The sequence below is a fragment of the Botryllus schlosseri genome, chromosome 1, assembly GCF_051294905.1.
Source record: "Botryllus schlosseri isolate E-star chromosome 1, Bs_hap1, whole genome shotgun sequence".
Classification (NCBI taxonomy): Eukaryota; Metazoa; Chordata; class Ascidiacea; order Stolidobranchia; family Styelidae; genus Botryllus; species Botryllus schlosseri.
Window position 1 is genome coordinate 33,009,871 of NC_137236.1, and position 12,406 is coordinate 33,022,276.

The 12,406-nt window shown below is 39.7% G+C and overlaps 1 protein-coding gene across 1 annotated transcript in view; it reads left to right on the forward strand.

The window, feature by feature from the left end:
- The window catches only part of LOC145439176 (protein NLRC5-like), a 43,571-nt gene extending 31,932 nt beyond the window's left edge, over positions 1 to 11,639 (forward strand). Inside the window, exon 2 of the mRNA XM_080316671.1 lies at positions 10,220 to 11,639. Coding sequence (XP_080172797.1) covers positions 10,220 to 11,631 — 1,412 coding nt within the window. The 3' untranslated portion in view covers positions 11,632 to 11,639. The remainder of the gene's footprint in view (positions 1 to 10,219) is intronic.
- Positions 11,640 to 12,406: the final 767 nt, after the last annotated feature.

The following is a 12,406-nucleotide window of genomic DNA, read 5'->3' on the forward strand; positions in this document are numbered from 1 at the left end:
AACTAAATAGCAAAACATTACCATGCGACTGATTCGAAAATTGCGCTATCGCGGTGAAGTCACGACTGTGAACAGCAGACTATTCTGTAGGTGCGAAACAGCGGTATACAAGGTGCGAATAATCCGATCTGAAAGTACTATTCAGGTTACGTAGAAATCAATAGCGACGAAAGACTTAGAACACGATCGGTCATTTGTCACGACTAAACTACATCATATATAATAATTTACGATATACACATTAACAAAGGTTCATTCACGTGACTATTTACTTGATACATATTCAACACCGTGCGAGAGATGTCTATACCCGAAAGGGTGATTCACGACCGCATCCATAAGAACACATGGCGAGTCACCACAGATCCCGTAAGAATACATGACAGGCGAATCACCACCACCGCCTATAGCAAAAAAGGCGAGTCACGACCACGAGTTTTCACGGCGAATCACGACCGCAGCCTATACCCGAAAGTACAAATCACCGCCGCGGCCATAAGAATAACGATATATTGAAGTCGCATTCACCGTAAACATTGGGATTCCCTCGAATACGAGACGGCAGGTCATCGCCGCAGCCTATACCGAAAGGGTGGGGTCACCAACACGAGTTTTCAAGGTATATCATCACCGCAGCCTATACCCGAAAGGGTGGTATCATCACCGCGCCCATAAGAAACAATGGCAGGTCACCACCACATGGGGGGTCTAAAAGGGTGGGGTCATCACCCCGGGTTTTCAGGCAGGTCACCACCCCGCCCATAAGAGCCCATAGCCCGTCACGAGCGATCTATATAACTACTATCGACTTCTGTTTACGGCGTTAGTGTGTGCATGTCATACATGTGGGGGTCCGTATTAAAATGGAAACGACACGACTGAATGTAAGGAGGTAGAGGTCTATCGCATAGATTTACATGTGGTCTTCGCTACGGTTTCAAAAAAACCAATCATCTCTTTTGCATTGATCGATACCGAGCAAGTTAGTTAATGACCATGATTGTGTTTGTCATATTCGAATGATAGGGTTACTGTCAAATCTACACACAACAACCTTCTGGCACTCATAATAGCAATTTCATTCTCTCCCTTCGTAATTGTATATTCACGACGACAAGTATATTGTACAACTCCACAGCTACGTTTAACAAGACCAACAACACTGAACCCACGATGTTTACCTATGTAAAATTACCACTTTCACTTGGCAGTCCATCGTTTACCTGACTAAACATATCATTTTCCTTTGGAGATCTGACGTTTACCCAGAGTAAGAAACCTTTTTCGCTTGGAAATATATTTTTTCCCTGGGTAACAAACCTTTTTCGCTTGGAAATATATTTTTTCCCTGGGTAACAAACCTTTTTTCACTTGGAAATATATTTTTTCCCTCAGCAACAAACCATTTTCACTTGGAAATATATGTTTTTTATCCCTGAGCAACAAACCATTTTCACTTGGAAATATATTTTTCCCTCAACAACAAACCATTTTCACTCGGCGGTCCGTCGTTTACCTTAGTATAAACATCATTTTCATTTGGAGATCTGGCGTTTACCCAGTGTAACAATACAGGCTCACTTGGCCATCTAGCTTTTCCTAGAGCGGCAATACCGTTTTCACTTGGAACTCTGACAACCACACCCGGCAATTTGCAATTTGTTGTATTGACGACAGTTGGAAATTGATTACAACGAACAGTGACGAAAATATACACGGACAACCGGTTTCAGAGTATACCCGCATCGGTCGTATCACATCAATATCATCGGTTAACCATCATACAATATACTCTTGTACACCGAAATGCATGTTTTGGAAATTGGACAATAGGCTTCGATAGGTCTGTGATGTCCGGGTTCGTGCTTTGGATTGTCCAGAGTCAAAATGTCTGAATTAAACACCCCTCGGCGACATTGGTAACTGGTTGGTACACGGATAATGGTGTTCGGAAAACGGATGAATTTATGTTCCCATCGCGCTAACAACCCCGGGTTACTTGTGAGTTTCCTCAGGTCTGTTTACTATATTGTGTCTTTACCGGTCACTACATGTCGCTCCAGTCAACTGAAACCGGATGACTATAAGAAAGTATGTGGACCGGATCCGGCTATTCACTCATGAACCAACGACCAATATTTAAGTTACAGACCGTGTTTTGTCTCCAAGAAAAATACCAATGCATACACCACATCAAGTACGTCACGATTGTTCACAAGTATTCGCGTAAACGAGGTGTACATTAGGGCTGTTCAAAAATAACCTTTTTTCCTTAATCTTGCGGGCTACTTGATTAAATCGTTAGGTTGCCTTAAAAAACGACGCACACCAAATTTGAATTCATTCCAACCAATATTCGCGGTTTACGTAGAGTTTGAAAATTTTGAATTTGCCCAGAAACGCAAAAAAATTTTTTTTTCAAATTTTTCTGCCAACCCCATGAAATTGTTGGGCTGTCTTCAAAGACTATGCAAAACAAATTTTACTCAATTCCAAGCCGTAGAAGTGGAGTTATTCCAGTTTTTCTTTGATAATTCTGGGATTATCCTTGATCGGGGGATAATCCCAGAATTATCAAAGAAAAACTGGAATAACTCCACTTCTACGGCTTGGAATTGAGTAAAATTTGTTTTGCATAGTCTTTGAAGACAGCCCAACAATTTCATGGGGTTGGCAGAAAAATTTGAAAAAAAAAATTTTTTGCGTTTCTGGGCAAATTTAAAATTTTCAAACTCTACGTAAACCGCGAATATTGGTTGGAATGAATTCAAATTTGGTGTGCGTCGTTTTTTAAGGCAACCTAACGATTTAATCAAGTAGCCCGCAAGATTAAGGAAAAAAAGTTATTTTTGAACAGCCCTAGTGTACATACAATGGGCCGGTGTACAAACATCATGGAAAACAAATTCATGTTCTCAAGTCTCATCATGTGACGACTCTGTACATTCAATGTGGGCATAGATGAGGAGTTGTATGTATGGAATGTACAGAGTCGTCGCATGATGAGACTTGAGAAAATGAATTTGTTTTCCATGATGTTTGTACACCGGCCCATTGTATGTACACCTCGTTTACGCGAATACTTGTGAACAATCGTGACGTACTTGATGTGGTGTATGCATTGGTATTTTTCTTGGAGACAAAACACGGTCTGTAACTTAAATATTGGTCGTTGGTTCATGAGTGAATATCCGGATCCGGTCCACATACTTTCTTATAGTCATCCGGTTTCAGTTGACTGGAGCGACATGTATTGACCGGTAAAGACACAATATAGTAAACAGACCTGAGGAAACTCACAAGTAACCCGGGGTTGTTAGCGCGATGGGGAACATAAATTCATCCGTTTTCCGAACACCATTATCCGTGTACAAACCAGTTACCAATGTCGCCGAGGGGTGTTTAATTCAGACATTTTGACTCTGGACAATCCAAAGCACGAACCCGGACATCACAGACCTATCGAAGCCTATTGTCCAATTTCCAAAACATGCATTTCGGTGTACAAGAGTATATTGTATGATGGTTAACCGATGATATTGATGTGATACGACCGATGCGGGTATACTCTGAAACCGGTTGTCCGTGTATATTTTCGTCACTGTTCGTTGTAATCAATTTCCAACTGTCGTCAATACAACAAATACCAAATTGCCGGGTGTGGTTGTCAGAGTTCCAAGTGAAAACGGTATTGCCGCTCTAGGAAAAGCTAGATGGCCAAGTGAGCCTGTATTGTTACACTGGGTAAACGCCAGATCTCCAAATGAAAAGGATGTTTTTACTAAGGAAAACGACGGACCGCCGAGTGAAAATGGTTTGTTGTTGAGGGAAAAATATATTTCCAAGTGAAAATGGTTTGTTGCTCAGGGATAAAAAAATATATTTCCAAGTGAAAATGGTTTGTTGTTGAGGGAAAAATATATTTCCAAGTGAAAATGGTTTGTTGCTCAGGGATAAAAAAATATATTTCCAAGTGAAAAAAGGTTTGTTACCCAGGGAAAAAATATATTTCCAAGCGAAAAAGGTTTGTTACCCAGGGAAAAATATATTTCCAAGCGAAAAAGGTTTCTTACTCTGGGTAAACGTCAGATCTCCAAAGGAAAATGATATGTTTAGTCAGATAAACGATGGACTGCCAAGTGAAAGTGGTAATTTTACATAGGTAAACATCGTGGGTTCAGTGTTGTTGGTCTTGTTAAACGTAGCTGTGGAGTTGTACAATATACTTGTCGTCGTGAATATACAATTACGAAGGGAGAGAATGAAATTGCTATTATGAGTGCCAGAAGGTTGTTGTGTGTAGATTTGACAGTAACCCTATCATTCGCATATGACAAACACAATCATGGTCATTAACTAACTTGCTCGGTATTGACCAATGCAAAAGAGATGATTGGTTTTTTGAAACCGTAGCGAAGACCACATGTAAATCTATGCGATAGACCTCTACCTCCTTACATTCAGTCGTGTCGTTTCCATTTTAATACGGACCCCCACATGTATGACATGCACACACTAACGCCGTAAACAGAAGTCGATGATTTAGATTAATAAAATATTTCTTGACTACATCGGAATGTCGATGTTGTAGAAAGTAAATACTATTATGGTGTTGTGTGTTTAATGAAAGCGATTGGTTACAAGTATGTTTTGGGAAAATAAAATTTATTTTTCTGAATGTGGCAGTTTGTGAAGTAATGAAAATATATCCGTGGTTTTAATTGGATTGTGATTGCGCTGTTTTAATGTATGCTTCAACATGGAGACTTGACGATGAACAACAACTCGATACACTAAACAATTTGTCACTGGTGTGCAAAGGGTTAGGAAATTTTAATACAGCTCCATCTACTGGTTGTTTTGTTGTGAGGCCAATCATGTGATGACTCAGCACTTTTCGGTAGCAAAGTAGATTGATCTATGTGAAAGATGTAAGGACCGTGACTAGAAAACATATGTACTCTGTTGTTGGAGTATCTGGTTTATTGTTCTGACATTGACAGAACCCTCGGGAAGTGGGTATGCTTTTCTTTCACGAAAGTTTACGCGGCTCCGTTGTAATGAATTTGTGTTAACTAAACTTGGATGGATACCGCAATTGTGCTCGACTTACACATGATATTCGCATACTGTACGCATACAAACTTTTGTGTAAACAACTCTGATGTTTCTGTTCGTACTAGTTCTGTGTTGAACTATTTGATTATTAAGATACATGAACAACCATTCAGACAATAAAGTTCTTTTGACATCGAAACAGTTTGAAAGCGTCACCAATCATTGTACAGGTTCGTAGCATGGGAATATCGAATATTTTCGTGTGTCATGAATATCTTTCTTATACACTTAGTATGAAATGAGATAATAATTAGTGTCCTACAAAAGTAAAACATGTTGTGTTTGATTGCATACTTTTCATCGTTGTTCGTTGTTGAAAGATGGACGAGGTTACATTTACATATTGTAAGCGGAACAACTCAAGTAATAAATTTTACTCGTTTGAAAATCGACTCCTTTGAAAATGTCGATCAATGGAGTAGCAGTATCAATATGAGTGGTATATTATTTGTTCGTGATATGCAACCAACCTTCTAAGTATAACTTGTCAAAAATTTATCATGTCATAGAAAAGTCGGTTGGTACGAATTCGACACAAATGTACTTCGATTATTACGATGATGGAAATTACGTTCAACGGAGTATTTCGAAGTAGTATATTCAGCAATTACTAAATAACAAAAAAAATATCAAACTGTGCATACAACTCGGTTAGGTAAACGATACAGTTACAAATCGGATGTAAGCTAGATTTACAGATGACAGCCTGATGATGTAAAGCTCAACCATTACAGTGTGTTTTTGCAAAGTATTTGACACAAACAAAATATTGAATAATGACCTACACCACGTTTTCATTACCAAGTGAGGGGAAATTGTTTTCGATTGGATGGATATGATTTACATTTAGAAAAGCGATATAGACCGATTAAGCGACGCTGTTTCAAATCCGTCGAGTGAGTGGAATTTCTTAGGGTTTGATTTAGCGAGTTAATTACCGGCGATTCAATCACATACAAGTAACGTCTTTTAGCGACGGAGTATTGTGATGACATTTACTTTAGCGAATGACAACGGAGAAATTTTCGATTGCATAGTCGGTGTATGTGTTACACAAATAATTCTAGTACACCTAACTATAGGACACATTTGCCAAACATCGTACAAATTGTTTCTTTGTTATGGTAACGACTTTCAGCGGCTTGGTCTCATGTCGGGAATTATTATTTGAGGGTTCAAAAACAATTTCAATCAATACTACAAACGACCAACAATGCAAAACACGCTTAGCAAATTACAGTGTAGCAAGTACTTCCTTGATATTACGAGTGTTGTGCACTAGCCATTTCTAGCTGAATTGAATGCATCTAGCAAACATATTCCAATTTACTTTTGAAATGATCAAAGTCTTGCAACCTCGCGATATTTTACATTTAGCACGTTCTATAGAAAGTGTGAACGGAGTTGAGTATCAATCGTGTACTTGGGATAGTGCTTTGATATCAAAGAGATATTTTCACACTGTGTAATGTTTCGATTCTCTGTTGCGAATTCTGACAGTAACGACGTTGATGTTAAATCCTCACTCTTGGTCGTTGTAAGCGAATCCTAAACATCGCAACAGTCGGTCTGGAGGTCGAACGCATGCATACTTTTAGATAGGCGACACTAACAAGTTTATTACATCCGTGAAATACTCTGAAACGTCGATTCGTGATTGTGTTAGCTATATTCATCTTCCATATCTGTGCCGGACGCAAAGATTTCTTAACTTTGGTTACAGCTCATTCGTAACTAATTGTTGTGTGCAATCTAATAAAGCGCAAGTCGAAGACGAATGATTTGATTTCAATGAACTAAAAAGTCCTTTTTTTGGCGTTGGGTTTAATACAATTTGTATGACTATAACGAATCCGATTCCAAAAGTGCAATGTTACATTTAACAAAAAGTTTGACGACTTATATTCTGATATTTATAGATGTGAAAAGTAATATGACTAGTTTATAAAATCTCGGTATTGTTCTTTGTCGTGTCTGTGTTCAACAAATATGTGATCAATTCTTACCACTCGATATTAACTTTCCCAGTCGGCGTAAGCGATAATTTGTAGGAGTAACAATATCGACGAGTTCAATAATATTCTCTATCGATGCATTCGAATAATCTGTCAGCTTCCAGAGGGATTAAAAATTTGATGTCGTTTTGTGGTTAACTCAAGTCAGTGACTGCGTTTGTGTTGATTTCAGGAATGATCATGACGTGCTGGCCGGGTAAATTAGTTAATGTGGTTGTAACTATGACCGTAAAGAGTTGCTGACATTCCAATATCTTTTACGCTGTAATATACGGATTCACTTGTGATAATTTAATTCTCAGTTATTGTTCAGACATTCAAATCTCGTATACTCAAAATGTAATAGACTATGTCAAGTCGTGTATGTACCGATTAGTAAATACTTTGTCTTACAGAATAGTAACGACCTTTATTTACAGTTGAATAAAAATTATCGGTCGTGTGAATAATTATTATTAATTCAAGTTTGCGAGTTGTAGTGATATAATCAAGTAAGTGAAAACTAGATTTTAACATCGGTTAATGTTGAGAATAATTCTTTTGAGTATGCTAAAATGTCTCTTTGGCAAACGGAAAGCCAGATCACGAATAGAGTTGTAATGTTTCATTACATGTTTCAAATCAATGTGCGTATAATTTCGAAATGTGACTGGGCGAAAGTTGGTAGTTATGTTTGTCAATCTATTTCAATTCAGACTATGTCAAAGTCGAGATATTTCATTTTGGATTACCCGAATTTACCTTTAGTACATCCTGCGAATGGATTCCGACGCCACACTATAACATTTTTTTATAATAAGGACTCAACGATTTTCAATCAACAATTCCTGGATTTTTTGGTAATGCTAGAGTTGGCAAATGATAAGTTGCGTGGTTTTGTTAAGCGTTTGATTTCTCAGAAATAAATACAATGATTGTATGTGCATACTTGCGATTCTTGATTCTTGTTTAGTTAGTTGGTATTGATTCTATAGGTGTGAAACAGCGACAAACTGCTTACGAAAATTTCACCGCGTGAGCGATCGATGCCTGTAGCACCAAGTCGCGAAAGATGGCTATGCCCGAGACATACTGTTGTCAGCGATTGCGGGGATTTGTAAACTATTTCACACCTATTTGGAGTGTTAGCATGTGAACGCGGCTATTGTTGGTATTGGAATCACCGTCTACGCCGGCTCTGCGACAAACTAATTATTAAAATATTACTTGTGCGTGATTCCTGTCTCTGTAACACCAAACCACGAGAGATGGCTGTCTGATGTGTTATCCTGTCAGCGCTCGTAGGATTTTACAAATATTTCACACCTATTTGAAGTGTTAATTTGTGTCCGTTGGTATTGTTGATATTCGAATCGCCGTCTACGCCGGCTCTGTGGTAAACTAATCACCCAAACATTACCATGCGAGTAATTCCTAGATTTTGCAAACTATTTTCACACCTGAAACGACGACATGCCACCCGCAGTCTATAACCGAAAGTACGAATCACCGCAGCGTCCATAAGAATAACGATATATCATTGTCGCACTCACCATAAACGTTAGGATCAACTCGAACCGGTCATATATAATAATTTGTGACGTATACATTAACTAAGAACCATTCACGTCACTATTTACCATACCTGATACATTTTCAACACCGTGCCGCCGCAGCCTATACCCACAACGTTAGTCAAATCATCTCTACCTGAAAGGTCACCATGTCACCGCGCCTATACCTGAAAAGGTAACCGTGTCACCACGAGTTTTCACGGCACCGTGCCGCCGCAGCCTATACCCGAAAAGGTAACCATGCGACCCCCGCCATAAGACACAATGGCACCGTGCGACCGCAGCCATAAGAGATAAGGGTCACCGTGCCACCCCCGGTTTCTCGGCACCGTGCGACCGCACCCATAAGAGCCCCACCCACCTCACGACCGATCTACTATACTACTATCGGGTAAGTCTAGAGGTACATCAGTTATGACAGCACGTACTTCTGGGGTTTTCGTCTTGTATAATTCAGTTTTGACTTCTATTGGTTTTGCCGCAGTGCCAAGGTTATTGCAAGCCAAAAGTCTTGTCACCTGGTCGTAGTTGTTACATAATACGCTCAAATCTCCGGATGGAAGTATCCTTACCTCCTTATATGCACCACCTAGTAGCTTTTGTTGACAAGAATAGGATTATAAGAGCGAAGCTGTTTAGTCAAGCCTGTCACTATGACCGATTGATTTCCACCGACCGAATTACTAGATGCAGCCTCTTTAGAAGCAGGACCAGAGAGTTCCTCTTCAGCGGAGCGCATCTGCGCCTCTTTTTTCCTGACATTAAGGCTCCCTATCTACTGCGGTATTACTATACAAGCAAGACAAACAATAGAACGACCGCACCTGATACGAAGTCTCCCAGACCAATCTCCTTTGTGTTCGCGAGGAAGCTAATCTCCTTGATTGCTGCACGTCCGTCCTCGACGAAGCTCACCACGCTGTGATGTGTTGAGGGTGTGATTTTTCGTCAAAGATTGGAGCGTGACCAGACCATATTTGTATTCATATTTTTGGAATCAGTGCGGCCAAAGCTTTCGATCAAGACCAGAGTCAGTACCGTATTTTCTGCGCTCTGGAAGTTAACTTTGGGATTGCCAGAAATCCTACAGTCGCTTACGCAAAAGAATTCTCCACTCCAGCCTCAGCGAAGCGGAACGAAGCTGCAAAATCGTTCGTGGCCATTCCATGTTTACATTCTACATGTTTACATAGTATGACCGGATGACCGTATACTGATATCGACCGAAAACGAAGAGTTCTAATAGAAATTAGGATATGCACACAAAATAAAACAAAAAGCCATTACCATGTATATATACACAACACATTTCAAGTAAGGATGTTGAGATTCGTCACTGCAACATTTCAAAGCATGTTTAGAAATTCACGATTGCTCTTATTGCGAATATAGGATCTACCTTTACTGCTATATGTTCCAAGTGACGCCCCAGGGTCCCTCAGTTCGACAGGGGATAATCTACTATTTACATTTTCATACATCCAAACCTATCGACTGCAATTGAAGACGACACCACGATATTATTTTTTGCAGAATATACGTCTATAGTTGATGCAGTGAACGAAAATGCTCGTGTGAGGACGCGAGATAGAATTCTTGATAACTTCAAGCTTGAGGATCTTCAAAATCCTGGATTCCGCGTTAACCCTCAAATGAGGAGACTTACAACGAGCGGTTTTTACAGGTTTAGTAGTTTCAATTACATAGATATATTCGAAAGTAAGACAAAAATGGTTAAATCCCAACTATGCTACGGAGTTCCTTATCAGGTTGAACGTTCATATGTAACGATTGAAAAGTTAATCAATGAAAGGAAAGAGTCGGCTCCTTCAATAACCGCTATTGTTGGACCTGCCGGGTCTGGAAAAACAACTTTATTGCGTCGAATGGCGCGTCAAAACCTCGAAATGTCGATGAAGAGTAATCAGAGCCACAACGAATACAAGAGTAAGCCACGAATGATACATTATGTTGAGCTAAAAAATTTACGATACACGGATAGGATAAAACCTTCAAAATTTCTGTTTGGATGTCTATATAACAACAAAGTCGACCAACAGCGCGCATATCAGTGGCTCAATGAAAACCAGTCGCAAGTTGTTCTTTATCTCGACGGTTTGGACCAGGCAATATGGAGGATTGACGATCCAGCCTGTGAGGAATTGTTTCCGAGTACACGCGGGAGTCCGTCATTAATTATGTACAATCTACTTTCACGAAATTTACTTCCTGGTGTAGAAATAGTCCTGTCATCTCGTGAATTCAGACTAGCGGAACTACCTCGGGATGCACGACCCACCCAATTCGTAACTCTTGAAGGCTTCACACGGGACGACGCTAAAACTCTTTTTATATCCCTGATCGGCGATAGAGGGGATGATGTGTGGAATAAAATGAACTCAATGCCGTCGGCTTTGCTCACTTTATTATCCGTACCAGTGTTTCTTATTTTAACGGCAATTGTTATGGCTAGAGATCCAACAAGACCTCCTCCCAAAAAAGTCACTGATTTGTACGAAAGAATCATATCAGCCCTTCGCCACGTGGAGAACTTTCGTATTCTCCGAGATAACAAGGAAGTAATACCAAAGTTGAAAGCAATGGCGCATCAAGGCATGATTGAAGGACGTATCTTATTTTATGAGGAGGACATGATCCGATTCAAACTATCGACGAGTGATACCCGGGACCTGATGCTGAAAATCCCGGGCAACAAGATGATATCCAGCTACCTATTAGCGGGGGATTTCATACATTTCTTCTGTCACCAGAGTATTCAAGAATTTCTTGCAGCTTGCTTTGTTGCCGAAATGGAAACAAAAATGTTCTCTGATTTCATAGAGAAATTTATCCATGAAAATGGATGGTCGGTGGTTCGCAGATTTGTGTATGGCATCGTATTCCGTGAGTCCAGAAATGACGATAAAGGTGAGTCGCTTTCATGATTCTCTTCTGTATATAAATGCCAGACTTGTACCAACAGTTGCGTTATTTATATCACTATTTCTCAACCATCGGTCTGCTACCTGCTTGTCCGCTGAATATATTAGAATTTTTATCTTGCTTCCTGAAGGCATGAAATTGACGCCTGTCCATGAATAAGAGAAATAAAATATGAAATTTTCAATGGATTCAGAGAATTGAAACGTATTTGCATGTATGTCGTCGTACTAGATGAGCGCTTTCCAACCTGGTGGATCGCCAACCTCTATCATTTGGGTCTCGAAGAATTTCTAATGTTACCGTTTCCCGATAAATTTGCAAATTCCAAACACTTAATCTTCATAAGATTAGACGAGCAAATACACATTTCCTCTTTTAAGTTATATTGCGCCATTAGTGCCACAAGCTAAGTCCCTGCGGTCGCAATAATTTGTGAGTCATATTTTCGTGACAATCATTTGATTGGAGCGAGAAAACTGATAGTGCGTTATTGTGTATGCATGAGAATTCGAATTGGCAGCAATCCAGCCCGATTTGTGGCTGTAGTCAGCAAACAATTGTCTCGACGCAAGGTACTCACAACTGCTTCGTTTTCGACATAAAAGACAAACTACTGATTGGATATAGGGGAGATGTGGTACCGATGGATCAAAAATTGCAAAATGATCTCTGGCCCTCAAATCTTCAACCGAGAATAGCAAATCTTTTGCTGTCTCAACACTTCGATACAAGCTTTACCTATCGCGGACATTTACATGAATATCCGCCTTTTCAAAA